Source organism: Hippocampus zosterae, chromosome 2 (genome assembly GCF_025434085.1).
Source record: "Hippocampus zosterae strain Florida chromosome 2, ASM2543408v3, whole genome shotgun sequence".
Lineage (NCBI taxonomy): Eukaryota > Metazoa > Chordata > Actinopteri > Syngnathiformes > Syngnathidae > Hippocampus > Hippocampus zosterae.
The window spans coordinates 25,205,960-25,220,671 of record NC_067452.1 but is presented as its reverse complement, the minus strand read 5'-3'; the positions used below and the strand labels follow the sequence as shown (position 1 = coordinate 25,220,671).

At 41.4% G+C, this 14,712-nt stretch overlaps 1 protein-coding gene across 4 annotated transcripts; it reads right to left on the bottom strand.

Moving 5' to 3' along the window:
• Positions 1-1,080: 1,080 nt before the first annotated feature.
• On the bottom strand, positions 1,081-9,186 carry spo11 (SPO11 initiator of meiotic double stranded breaks). 4 transcript variants are annotated; one of them, XR_007961279.1, is made up of 13 exons: positions 8,881-9,186; positions 8,307-8,417; positions 7,625-7,713; positions 7,345-7,411; positions 7,153-7,261; positions 6,138-6,224; positions 5,004-5,040; positions 4,788-4,897; positions 4,558-4,657; positions 4,235-4,272; positions 3,280-3,356; positions 2,601-2,705; positions 1,081-2,235 (listed from the first exon to the last, which is right to left on the bottom strand). XR_007961279.1 is itself a non-coding variant. In XM_052057154.1 (13 exons), the coding sequence occupies exons 1-13, from the start codon at positions 8,916-8,918 to the stop codon at positions 2,116-2,118; spliced, it is 1,095 nt and encodes a 364-aa protein (XP_051913114.1). In that variant the 5' UTR covers positions 8,919-9,186; the 3' UTR covers positions 1,081-2,115. The 4 variants fall into 4 exon arrangements, 2 of the variants coding, with proteins under 2 accessions (XP_051913114.1, XP_051913115.1); XM_052057154.1 differs by having other exon boundaries at positions 2,601-2,712; XM_052057155.1 differs by lacking the exon at positions 2,601-2,705.
• Between the last annotated feature and the right edge of the window lie 5,526 nt (positions 9,187-14,712).

Here is a 14,712-nt window from a genome sequence, read left to right as displayed (position 1 = left end):
CAAAGCGGTATGATTGTTGACCTCTTTTCTCTGTCTCTCTCCGCCTGTCGACTTCGTGTCTGCACTTCACACTCATACTCTGTGCTGTGTGCAAAGCGCGCATGCTCACTGCAAACAAAACACTAAGCGAATGCTCCCAGAGCACACGCTGCCAATAAGAGCGTCACTTCCCCCTTATGTAGTGGAGGTGCAATTGCACTTTATTCTTGGACAATTAAAAAAAACTAAAAACAAAAAGGTATGCTCCCTTTTGATGGTGCCTCGCGCCCCCCTGGGGGGCGGGGGGGGGGGGCGTCCCACTATTTGAGAAGCACTGCTCTAGCCTAAGATTGCGTGACTGCGACCTTTCAAGCAGAATCTCTTCCGCTCACTCATCTGACCAAAGCGAAGAGGCTGTTGACAAAAGTCACACTTGGCTGATGAGTGCGAACGCAATTCCAAGCCCACGTCGTTCCAAGTTTTTACCGGACATTCTGTGGATATCAAGCAGAGGGTTAGCAGCGAACATTAGTTCAGTAGCCCATGAAGGGACACTGGCTTACTGAGCCTTGAACTCCCAACTGTGAAATGACGACATTCACAATACGTATTTATCTCTCCGGCGTCCTGTAAATTATCCCTACTGTGTCATCCTTCCATTTGTTACCTGAGTACATCCCAGTCCACTTTCATTTGACAGACGAAAAAACCCCGACAAAACATGGCTAAGTCCATGCACTCTCATCCAAGAGTGGTGCAAACAGAGGATGGCCTAACCACCAACATTTAATCAGCAGCAGTCAGCTGGCAAAAAGGAAGGCTTCCCAAAGACTTGCTACAGCTCTATAGTGGTACCAGAGTGTTAAAAAAAATCACAAGACACTTCTCCAGGGGTGTCAAACTCATTTCACATTGTGGGCCACATAAGGCCTCGGTAGATGTTAAGTGGGCCGGACCATCAAAATTGTAGCATACTGTCCTAAAAGTAACCAAAATAATATGTATTTCCTTTGTTTTGGTCTAAAGAAGCAAAGAACATTAGGAAAATGTTGAAATTTAATGAATATATCTTTTACAATACATTTCATGAAGAACCTTAGATTTCTTTAGACAAATGTGCAATTGACTTTTATCACTCACATATATGCATTACAACTGATCTCACTGATTGTAAAAGGCGCAAAACTTTCACAAGTAATTGGTATTGAAAATATAGTAATGCATTTTAAGATTAAACGAGATTTATAAAGAAATGAACTTTTTAAACCATTTACACATGTGCATATAAAATCTAAATTTAACACCCTCCAAACTAAGGAGAGTGCTATTAAATGTAAAGAATAAAATATTCGCATGTCCTTTATAGTGTCTGCTCTATTGGGTCTGCTCAGTGACAGACTAAGGCGGCTGTTGTCTTCTTCTCTGATCAAAACAATGTTGTCTTCTACTCGAACCAAAACAGTGCATCCCCTAGCGGATGCTCCGTGAATTGCACCTTATCAAAATATTCATTCCTTGTCTTTTATTCATTTTTTCACTTTTAAATGATCCCGCGGGCCCGATCAAACCTCCTTGGGGGCTGTGAGCTGTATGTTTGACACCGCTGCACTACTCACTACAAGGCAAATTATCTGCAGACATCTACACACGCAAGAGACTTCATGAACGGGACAGTTATCTGCCGTTGTATGCAAGTGTTTGAGATCAATCCATTTTTATTGAATTTAAATAATTATGACATTGTTTCAACATAAATATAAAAAAACAGATCTGGAAAATCTGAAAATATGTTTAAAGACTAATATTTGTAATAAACTACCAAATTGCATGTTTTATGATCCCACATTTCTTCTGTTGACTCAAATGTGTTTTAATCTTGACAGTCATTCCCTCTTCCAAATTTTCTTTTCCTTCTCCTGCAAACGTACTTAGAGAAATTGTCCAAATATGACCACACACAATGTGACGTCCCCAATGTGACATAAATCGTATAAAAATACGAAGATTTAATGTACATGCATGTGAAATAAACAAGACATTTTGACAGTAAAGGTTAAAACTGATCCATTCCATACAACGCTATTTCCAACCAATGCTGTCATTAAGTTCTTCTCCCACGAGGTGGCAGCATTGCACTTATAACCAGCCCCCAAAGCGCAGTTTGTTGGGCAGATAGATGCTTGTGAGGAAATCCGGACCGATGGCTGCCAGCGATTGTATTTCTGCTTTGACTCTATTCTTCTGCATCAACGTCATCTACGATGACACCAAAACAGGCTGAGGTCAAACTACACATCCACGAATCACATGAGCACAATGTCAAAGAAGGAACTCAATACATTAATATAGTACCTATATTATTGTAATTAATGACAAAAATTGATTGTACAAGTTAGTTAGTTAAATATACAGCAGAGGGTGGCAAACTGGATGAGCATAAAGGTGGAAAAAAAGCACCCTGTCCAGTCCTAGAAGACCCACACAAGAAAACGACATTAGTTTGGGAAATACAAGTGAAAGTTTAAGATCGACAAGTGGAATTTTTCAAGGGCAGGTTGGCCACCATTGATAGCATACACCATTCCCAAATTAATCAATGGTTTATCTCTTTTCTCTCTGACCTCTATCAGCCACTCTGGTTGGGCCGTCACATAGGGCCTTTTGAGGAGGCTGTTGAGTTTGTTTTCATCAGCCTTGGTGAGGGGGATCAGAGCATTCCGAGGAATCTGTAACCTCAAGAATCAAATTAGTGTTTTACCACTGAGCTTGTTTTTTCATGTCACAGCAGGCTAATGAAAAACTCTTCAAAATTGACAAACCGCGGATGTATTTTGTCAAATGGTGAGTCGCTCCACTAGAATTTACCAATAGCCCCACCAGGGGGGGGAACTGCACTGCATATGAGCATTTACCCACTTGCATAATGTGATGTGGGAGATCCTGGGTTCAATTCCAGCTCAGAACAACCCCCCGATTTAGCTTAAACTTTAATCTATTGTTCTCAGGACCTCCTAGCGACAAACTAGAGCATACTCAGCATAGGTGTCAAACTCAGGTCCTGGAGGGCCGCTGTCCTGCATGTTTTCCAAGTCTCCCTGTTGCAACACACCTGATTGCACAAATGATCAGATGTGTTCACTTGAATCAGGTGTGTTGCAACAGGGAGACTTGGAAAACATGCAGGACAGCGGCTCTCCAGGACCTGAGTTTGACATCTCTGAACTAGAGACAGCAACAGTGACATAAATAAAAACAAAAGGTCAAGAGGAATTAGCAGGAGGAGTTGACTTGAGCCCAAACCTCTCGAGGTCCGAGGGGAGGAGGCCTAACCACATGACATTGGGGATGGTCAGGCTTTGGGCCTCAAATGACATGGCCTATAAAAAAAAAAACAAAAAAAAGAAAGAAATGTTGACATCAGTACAATGGTTCAGAGGTCCCATCTATTAATTACAGCATTTTTTGGGACTATAAATTGCCCTCTTTTTCATAGTTTGGTTGGTCCCGTGACTCATACTCAAGTGCGACTGACACCCAAAGTCAGCATTCCTTAATCCTCTAAATGTGTTGATGGCAGTGAACGATTTCTGGGTGGATTCAAAACTTATGCTTCTAATTATGGAAAAGTACTTGTTTTTATCGTAAATAGGCTTACCTTAGCTAAAATCCTGTCTCGCATTATGGCCAAAGGGAGAATCCTGGTGAGTTATTACATCTTTTCGTGCTGTAACTTGTTGTGGCAGATGCCACATGCGAAACATGCGAGCTAGCTGGGGAGGCGTTCCCTTCTTTTGTTGTCAGGAGAGGGAGGCGACAACAAATTAACAACAAATGTCACATGAGTTGCCATGACTTCTTTTCCCATATCCTATTTTCTTTTGGCGGTTGCCAAAAACCTTTGGTCCACCTTTACCCCAAATAGCTGTTTTTTTCCCCTCTCCATGCTGTTTTTAACGTGCAACTCTGCCAAAGTGTCTTGCTGTTATCACTCTGAAATCACTCCACCGCCATCTTTGCTATTGAATACGTAGAGATGTTGTCACAGTGTGCTGCCGTTTGAATAAAACCTTTTTCATCTCACGCGCTGCCAGCCACCACAGAATGCAGCCGCGCCAATTGCTACACGGCAGCACATACACAATGAATGGGCTGTTTGACGGCGGATCGTACAAGTGCAGTGTCCAAAGGCCCAAACACAAACTTGGCCACAGTGGATAAGACAGAATGGAGCAATACTTGATCAAATGGGACTCACCACTGATCCATACTTGTAGATACACATGATTTCAATGCCTGGGAAAATCAGAGACACAACATGCCGCGATCACCAACATACAAGAGCAATTACCCTGCGAGATGTGCAACAGAGCTCAGAACAAAGTAAAACATTACATATGTGTCCTGCCATGCAACACAAAAGAAGTTGAATGTCTGGAAGAGATTAGACCTGGTGGAATGATAGCTTGAAGAGACAACCTGGGAGAGCTAACAGGTGCTTTGAGTTGCCGACTGTTTAGTGAGAGGATATATGTTTCGTTGGATGATATGTAAAACAGGGCTGTACTAAAGCAGATGTACCGTGCGGGTCGGCATCCACCAAAGTGAAGATGGGGACGTGGAGCACGTCCCAGAGCTTTCTCACCATCAACCTGCTGTTCACATCTGGAAAGCCTTTACCCTTAAACACATTTTTTTAAAACATGCATACTCAAAATATAATAATAATAATAAAGACAGCTGTGCTTCCAGTCAACAGATTAAAAGTGTCATCCGTGTGAGATTGGAGATAAAAAGAACGTTTGACATACCGTGATCATGATTAATGGAGAAAGCTTTGTGCAGAAGTCATCCTGAAGAAGTCTCTGAAATGTAGCATCCTTCTCAACTACGAGAATGAATTTGGCTGATGATACAATATCTGTGCATGGCTCAGGCAAAGCACAGTCCCTGCAGCCAATTAGCACAACCCCCCCACCCCTCGCTCCAGTACAGGAACAGTCTTGAAAAAATAAATCAAAGGATACTACGGATGCCTCCAATGTTGGATGAGACCGCGACAGCCTAAAACAAGATACAACTTTAGAAGAAACATTCATGTCTCGTACCCAAATATGCATACTTCTGTCTGCCCCAAGACCCACAATGGTTTGTTTGTGTAAAGAATACACACAATATCCGCTGAAAAACCACAAGAACTGAGTCTTGGAGGCACCAACAAGCAGCGCGTTTAGTTTGCGGACATCGATATTGTGAACTCAGCTCTCTGACATGAACTACATAACTGTCTCATTTGTGTCAGGATGAAGATTGACAGACAACTGCGTGTCCGGTTTCCAGTCGGAAGTAAGCAGACCACCGGCAGTGAGCAATGTTTCTTTTTCCCCATGATCAGTCACGACCCACTTTTACAGTCAGTTTTCGAAAATGGCCTTCGAAAACACACAAGTGCATTTACATAAAGGAATTGAAGAATAAATTAAGATAAGAAGATGGCCTTCACAAAATGTTTCCGCAATGATATACAATATCAAAAGAGAAGATCTTCTATTAAATCAATGGGCAATGCGACCGGGTGGGCACTGCACAATTCTGATTTAATTCCAATAAAAATCCAATTGTTCTGACTGCATGTCGAGATAACTTTCATTTTATCTTACACACACTGTCGCATGAAAATACGACAAAACTCTATATTTCCCTTCTGTTTTGTTGTTTTCCCAATTGCATAGTCTATTATACACAGACAGGACAACATTTCTGTATAGAAAATGCACAAACATACATCAATAATGATTCTGTAACTGGTTTGGCCCATTAACATGTCAGAAAATATGCAAACATGTTGATCACTGTAAAGCAAAATAAAAGCAATTTTTTTTCGGTTCATTCAACAAAAAGTCCCCTTTCATGGAGAGTTACAGAGATCCAAGAATTGGTTCATTATTAAAAAATAGTTATTGATATATTTGATTAGTTAATTTAACAATTAATTCTTGCACCTCTTGATTTTTATCCATAAAAAATCAAAGCCTGATTTGAATCTCAACCAATTCTATAGTTTTTTTTTTTACTTCCATGACTAATATAGGAACTGGGACACATTGAGGGAAAAGAAATCAGAAGTAGTTCACTTGAATCATGGAGGAAGTAGAACTTACAGAGGAGTTTGAGTGGCAGTTGATCCTCGTCCCGTCCTCCTCCATATAACAAAGATCACCTGAGATTAAACCTTTGGACGTGGCCAACTGTTGGTGTCAAAATTGCAACTATGTTAATTCCGGCCAAGTTTGACATGCACCTGATATCAATGATAAAAGAGCATGAGAAAATATCAAAGGTATGCTATACACATACACCAGCATAGAGTGCATCACCAATCGGCTGAAAAATATCAGGATATAAATTTGGTCCCATATTGCCCAGCCCTTACTAAGCGAAAGGAAAAACAGCATTTTGTATCATAAGGGGTGTTCACATGGCAACTTTTACTCCGGTGTGGCACCAGGACTGCCCCCCGTAGAGCATTCACACAAACAAAGTTATCCCGGTGTAGCCCCTGTAACTCTGCTCAGAAGGGGGTTTAAAAATGTACTCCGCAGTAAATGCTAGTTTGTGGTGTAGCACCGATATAAAATGGGACGTGTGAACGTTACAGGGGTAGACTTGCTACGCGTGAGAAGAGTTGATTACATACGGGTATTACATAACTTGCATCCTGGGTTGTTTGCACTTCTTTCCTTTCTCTCTCTCATCCTTTTACGGTGTCTGATAGACCACAGCGTTATTTGTCCAGAGAAGTATAAACCAAGGTTTTTTGATGTCACAAACAAGGCGGGGAAAAGGAAGTACACTTTACGCATGAGCATATTTTATTGATTAAAACATGCGTATATTGTATTGCACGGCCGCAGAAACTGCTGTGTGAACGCAAGTGGGGCTGCACCGGGGTTAACACGTTTCTCTTTCATAAGCAGCTTTATACGTGTGAACGCTCCACAACATTTACACCGGTGTAAGATATATCACAACAAAATACATCGGTGCAGCACCGATGCAAATGTGTGCCGTGTGAACACCCCTATAGATGCAATGTGATCAAATGTTGTGTTGTTGTTGCCGTTATGCAGTACAATAACAAAACATACTCAAGCCAGTGGAATTGGACGCACTCACCACGTGAAGAGATCTTCGAGGAATCTTGAGCATGCAGGATACATCATCCACTATTCTATCAACAATTTTCTGAGAGCCAAACAGCTGGGGATGGTTGTAATAGATGTCTCTGTGGAGAACAATAAAGATAAATAAAAAGCTGATTTGAGGATTTGGAGTTGATAAAGAGGAACTGCATGCTGAAATTAGGACCTTTTTGTGGCATATGAGTTGCTCTGCACAAGTGTGTAAGTCACAGAGAGAATCTTGAGAATCTGGGCTTCAAACAGAGGGAAAAAAAAACATTCCGTATGGATTGAAGGCTAATACAAATCTTGGAATGGGCTGGTGTGAAAATCCATGCAGTGATATCCAGGTGGTGAAAACAAATATTCCCCTTGCCTACTTGACTTTATTTCTCATTTATGCAAGTAAAAACACAGTAATTAATTGAAACTGAGTTTAAGGACATAAGGAGTGCAAGCAATCTTACAAAATGTGGTGGCAGTTCTTGGGCAGTCACTTCTGATCGTCCGGACAGCACTTGTTGAACTCATCTGAAGCCCAATGGCATTGTCAAAACTGAAAGAAGGACGAAATTAAGGTTCTCAAGAACAAATGAATGACATGAGGATTTAAAAAGCATATTCAGTACCGTACAACAAAGAGTGTGGTGCATTGTAATTTACATATTTGTACAGCTTTGAAAAACTGTTCTTCCACATGTGAGCAATCAAGAATTCCCCACAGCCTGAGGGTTACCTTTAGGAAGCCCCCCCCCCCCCCCCACACACACCCCCACCCATAACGTGTGCTTTGCTGAACAGCTTAGTCACATTAGGTGCTGTGTTCTTTTAATTACTCAGTCATCTTTTGAGCAGCAGGAAGTTATTTCAGCTTCACTTTCTGTGGTCCACAGCACATTTTTTCGCTGCTAACACCTGGCTACCCCCATATGGTCGTTTTGAACTCTCCGTCGTGCAAATTCTAACAGAGGCAGTTTTTCTTCCCTCTGGAAAGAAATTCAACAAGCTGGTGGTCTTGTGTGGCCCAAATGCCTACAAAACCCCATGAAGGTAAATGTTGATTTTTCAGCACAAAATCATTCTTTTATCTTTTCAAATTCAGTCAGGTACATGAACATGCCATATGTAAATCTGATGAAATGAAATCACCTGACATTGTCCCAGCTGGATCTGTTTGGTAGCACAAGGGCTGGTGCCTCATCCTTCGCGAGATGAGTTACTATTTCCAGGATTACATTTTCAATGCGTTTCAAAACCTCCCTGGACATCCAAGTAGAACTGATTGTGAACACAGTCAAGCAAATTCAGCCGCAAATGATTAGCAGTGCAGTAAATTATTAAGATCATATAAATACTTGCACTTTAAATACCTATCAGTTTAAGATACATACACATGTATATGGTTAGTCTTTATCAAATTACATAAGAATCTTTTTGTCTAGTAATATACGGTACAGGAAAACACACGTGGGGTGCACGTGTGCAAAATGCCTTTACAAATGCTAAGAGCAATTTAGCATCAAGCTCAGAGAGAGAAGTGACACAATATACTGTACATGCACATACAATATACTGTACTCCCTCTCAATGTGATGGTTACGTTTATTGCAAAAAACGATCTTTTGACAAATTTACAATCTAATGCTGACTAGCTAGCCCAACTCAGTGTCACATTGCATTACACTGTATCGGCTGGTAGTATGAGGAAAAACCTTTCTCTTACAAACTACTTTCTTCATCTTCACGCTGGCGGTCGGCCATGGCTTTGCGCTGTTCAACAGGGGTAGCCAACGATGATCAGTTTTAGGGAAGAAATCCTCTTGAAAAATCCGTCCCTCGCCTCTGTCAAAAGCTACGCGAAGCGAAACACGAGTAGCGCGCCCTCGTGCTACCCCCCACGTATGCCCGCTGCTTAATAATACAGAATGTTGTCTTAAAATTATTTCAGCTTTTTTTTGTTTCTTACACTAACACAACTAGCATACAATTATAATAAATAGTTTGTAAAAATGAATGAACGAATGAACAAATGCATACATACATACATACTAATGGTGTGGAAAATAATCGATATAAATCGATACATCGATGCGCCTGTGCGCGATGCGAGTGCATCGGCTCATTCACTGGGTACGACGCGATTGACGGGTGAAATCGAGATTCATCACGATGCATTGGTGGGTATCGGTAAAATCCGATTCAAGCGCCGTTTTATTAATGTTAAACGTCACCTATCTGCCCTCTTCCTAGGCACAATGAATGCACCACAATTGTTTTGCGTTTTGTGTTGAATACGGACGGTAGCCGTGCGTCACATACAGTCCAGTACACAATTAGCGAAACACTATGGAAGTTCGCGCAAGCAGCAGCGAGGAAACTACTGTATTTAATGCTTCCGCAACATTCAGATCTTATTTTTGGAAATACTACGGCTTCGAAAAGAAACACGGAAAAATTGATAAAAGCTCCGTAATTTGCAAAGAATGTCGCACTACGAAGCCATACAATGGCAGCACCACAAATATGCAGACCACTTAAAACGATGGCACCACATCACCGACAAGTTTCCCTCCCCCTCCCCGTCCAGTTCCTCGTTGGACACCGGAGAAACTCTTGGCAAACCAGGTCAGGACCAGAAAAAAAATCGCCTCTTATTTTGGGGGTCCCCTTGCAGCTCACTGTGACCGCGCAAGGAGAAACTATATATGGATGACTCTTTTGGACATTTCATTTTGACACTCAGTGAGAGTGGTCTGTGTACGCTACAATACACACAGCAGCTTTGAGGCTGTGACTGCCACATTGTTTCAATTGTATTTTTTTCTGTCCTATGGAGATGGATATTTCATATAAGACACTCAGTGAGTAGACTGTTTGTGTTTACACTACAGCAACAGCTGTGAGTCTCAGGTACCAAATTGTTTACATTTTCTTTGCACAAAACCCAATTGTGAAAGGGCTTAAATAAGTTGTTTTACACGTTCTGCTGTTTATAAGGAATAAAGTGGTCTACTTTTTGCAATACCATACTGAATTCCATTTTTTAAAAACGTTTTTTCTTTGCGTATTTGCATCATGTTTAATTGCACAATATCACAACAAATTGCACTGTATCGTATCGGATCGCATTGATTTGAACTAAATGTGTATCACGTTGTATCACATCGTGAAGACGGTGAAACGTATCGCATCGTGTCGCCAGAAAATTCCATGTATCGTTTAAGTATCGCATCGCTGGTAGTGCATCGAGATGTGTATCGAATCGTCCTCAATGCTGAGATTCACATCCCTAATACATACATGCATACATACATATGAGAAGATAACACCCACAGATCACAGAAAGATCAAACGTACCAAATTCTGACATATGTTCCGGCTTGGCACAGCGATATTTACAGTATGTGCGAGATTCAGTCTATATTATTGATACTGATTACAGTAGTGGCAATCTCATACTGTATTTTCAAAATTGCGCTGATTGTACAAATAATACCCTAGATTTTTCCATAATATATATTTGTTACTGCCTGTAGATATGCAAGCATAAAAACATTTTTCTCCACTGCTTTGCGTATATATTTTTTAAATACTTGCTTGGCTTTGTAAAGCATTTTTTTCTTTTTGTTTTGCTCATAGTCTGTACAGGATGTACAGGACATAAATATACTGTTTGCAATAATATGTTGCGGCAGTCGCTCAATTGTGGACTTCGGCCTTGGAAGCGAGTCCTGTTGTGGACAAAATATGGACGTGGAAAGCCAATGAGTTGTTGGAGAGTTGCAAGTCTGCTTACTGTACCAGCAAAATGCTTTCAAGCAAGGCGCCATCCCCATCCTCCGAGTTCAATAGGTGCAGCAATGTTTCAGTACCCCTTTCAATCAAATATTTCTCCCTGCAATCTGCCAAGATGATATGCCATGTGCGTGATTTGTTCCGCATGTGGCATGCAAAAAGTAGATATACTGTATACTCGTATGTCAGACTCTAAATTGAATGTCCTCTTTTATAATCAATATCATAAATTAAACTTCAGAAAGAATTAAAAATCTGTGTTTTTTTATGTGTGAACATTGCTGCCTTTACATCTTATTTTACCAGTAGGATTAATTAATTAAATACCAAATTTCATCAATGTAATAATAATAATATCAAAAATTAAAAAAACATTATAATATACCTGTATAATATTAAGTGATTCAATGGATCATTACTTTACATTGCACAATACTTGATTGACAACAAACCTTTCTGCCCCGATTTGCACCATTGTTACATTCCACCACTTTTTTGATCAACGATATCAGGTCATCCTGAGGACCCTCCTATTTAACTAATGGCAGGCAAGCATTGTGCGTTTACAGAGCAGTCCATCTTTCACAGTGTGAAGGCCTAGTCAAGGCGTGTGAGAACTCAGAACCAAAGAGAAGAGGTCTGTGCCCCTGACCTGACCCTGAATTTCTCCTAATGTGAAGCTTTACCTAAAGTATTCATTCACCCTGAGTGGCTTTGACAAGCTGCTTCCGGTATAGTGGTTCTTAATTTCTGAGTAATTGCTATCTCTAAGTGATGAAGGACAACCTCCTCACCCAAGCTGGAAAAAAAATCGTAAATGTGAACCACCTCAGGTTGTGGGGGTTCTTTTTTCTTGTGCGGCAGAAAAGCTGAGCCCCCTGCTGTTCCCTTTGCCCAGGAGAGATTTGTGTCGAGTGCTAGGCTCTAACCTGAGGAGACAGAGTGCAACGAGTCATGTGCTTGTCTCGGGATGAGTGTTTGTACTGGGCAGGAGTGAGCGGGGCACAAGGGAAGTAGAGGGGGAAGTTGCGGGCTGCAGGGTCAGAGGAAAAAGAAGGAGGGGGGGGGGGGTTGGACTCGTTGCAGGTGAGGGGGATTAACTGCAGCTTGGCCCAGAGAAACTAAATACAAATCTGTCAACCTAATCCTCACAAATAGAAAACAGAGCTGCCCTCCATTCACTACTTCTATAGTTCACCAAATCTCCCTCCCACTCCCCCATCTGGCCCTCTACCTTTCCTCTTCAGGCTTTCGGCCGGCTCTGTTTCTTATCATCTTTTGGTCAGTCTGACGATGCCGCCTCTACTCTAATGGCTCCTCAGTCCAGTATTCCCTAAGGACGGTCTGGCTGGTCACCTGGGGTCCTTTCTGTTGACAAGTCAGGACACATTTAAGGAGTGATAAAAGAAAGAGTCAAACGGGGCAAGGCCTTTCAGTGACGAGAAAAGAATCTAAATGGGACCTCTGCCCATCGAGGTAGTCGGCTAATGGTCGGACTTTTATCAGGACCTGACACCTCCGTAAAGCTTACTGATAAGCATGTGGCTTGATGTGGAGAGCAGCCCAGTGTCAAACTGATGACACAGGTGCCCGAGTGCTAACGTCCTGCAACGGCTAAAGCTAAGTCGAGTACTGTGTTACAGATAAGCTTATCTAGAACGCCGGTGACATAATGGATAAATTATGAGTCAGATCACCGTGGAGTTCCCATATTAGACTACAGAAGAATGGCCAAATGAAATGACATGGCACAAATATGCCACAGGATGACTGCTGTTGAAGCATTTCTAATAAGATAATCATGGTATCATGGAACTCCTTTGTTACAGTGATGCAAATTTAGCCATTGTGGAAATCCCAGAAAGACGGGGATAATGGCTCAATTTCATTCCAAAACGGAAATTAGGAATACACCCCCCCCCCAAAAAAAAAAAAAACTATTCGCTGGATGTTTTCATTCTAGTGTGGTTTGGTAGATGTTTATATCTTTGACCCATAAGAAACAAATAATAATATTTGAATACATAAGACAATGGGATTTTAAGCATCTAGATTAGAAAAAAAACATGTTAAATGACATGAAATAAAAGATGGATCAAACATGAAACCAAGATGGGATATTAGAAATATTCCATATTTGCCCCCCCACCTTATTTTAAAAAAAAAATGCTTGTCTCACTGCTGTGTTTCATAGGTTCATAAGGCCCTTGGAAGAGTGACACACTCGTGGAAACATTGTGGAACATTGATACACCAAAGAGTTAGATAAAGACAACTGGGATAGATAATGGGAGATTGGTTGACAAAAACCCTCCATTAGGCCCTTATTTAGGGTTCAGTTTAGCCTGAATAAAGTTTTACTACATCAACTTTGGGTCTACTTGCTTCGAACATCCCTTCTTCTCACCACCTAATGGACCTCACTCAGTCCACAGGTATTTAAAGTATTTCCGCCTGCAGCTCTTTAGGGCACCATATGAAATAAATATTAATCTTGCTTCTGATTGTGTGCTTCAAGATTCTCTGCTGGGAGCAGTGCATGAACGGACAGCGCATCATCTTTTTTTTTTTTTTTGGTGAAGAACTTTTCAAGCATGTTTTGGCTACACAACTTAAAATTATACCAAGAACAACAATGCTCCAGCTCATCGAGGTCACATCATCAGGGAACGGCGATTGGAGGCTGGTGTACCTCAAATGGAATGGCCTGCACTTTCTCCAGACCTGAATCCGATTGAAAACCTGTGGGATCAGCCGAGTCGCAGTGTAGAGGACTGTAACTCTGCACTCCAGAACCTCAATGATCTGAAGGCTGTCCTTCAAGAATAGTGGGAAGCCATGCCTCAACAGACAAAAAGTCTTAGTGTGAGCAGCATGAGACGTCGTTGTCAAATGGTAATTGATGCTCAAGGGCACATAACGAGTTATCGAGACATTATTGTTGGGGATGCGTTAGGACTGATTCGTTTAAGGAGTTAACTGTAAACCAGATGGTGTGCCGGTCAGAGCACAGGTACGAAGAGACAGGAATCAAGGGGTGTTTCAATATCCCCTACTCGAGATCTTACAGTGAATACAAGGAATACAAACAATAGAGGTTGAGACGATTGTGAGGGTTGATGAGGAGGGCTGAGGAGGGACGCTTCGGAGGGGTGATGAGGGATGAGTAGGAATGAAGGGGATGAATGAGCTGACTGTATTTTGGGCTGAGTGTTTTGTCATAAACTCGGGGGCTTAAAGAATCACAGATGAAGTAAGTGGTACGAAGGAGGTTTACAGGACAAAAGGCTGATATCGAACAGAACGGATTGACCTTGAGCAGGACGCAAACCCGGAAACTGGCAGGTGCTGTAATAATGCGATCCCTAAATGCGCGAAGGTGAATGTCTGGCGGAAACTCAAGGAGCGGGCTGAGTCTTTGCTACGATTATTGTAGTTAACTTATGTTTCAATGAATTTTTTGACATGATGAACATCCTTCTACTTAAATGTATACATTTCACGATATGATATCACTATATCATGAGCTTTTTACATTTTCCATGCATACCATACTGAAAGCCAAATATCCCTAACTTTTCGTGAGTAATTTAGTTATACATTCTGCTCTTTGGAATGCAACCCCAAAGGAAACTCATGTCAACATCCAAGATGTCGAACTCAAATTTAAAAACATTCCATCAGGTGCTTCTCGCAGTTAACGCAACTATCTACCAACAGCTAACAGCTAGCAAAGCACAAGCCAGCAGCATCGTTAAAA

Excerpts from the sequence above, each read along its gene's own strand:
- spo11 (XM_052057154.1), bottom strand. The coding sequence starts at position 8,918 with ATGGCCGACCGCCAGCGTGAAGATGAAGAAAGTAGTTT. Across the intron at positions 8,418-8,880 it reads GAAGATGAAGAAAGTAGTTT|GGAGGTTTTGAAACGCATTG; the intron begins GTAAGAGAAAGG and ends TTGGATGTCCAG. Across the intron at positions 4,898-5,003 it reads CAACATTGGAGGCATCCGTA|ATATTGTATCATCAGCCAAA; the intron begins GTATCCTTTGAT and ends AGCCATGCACAG.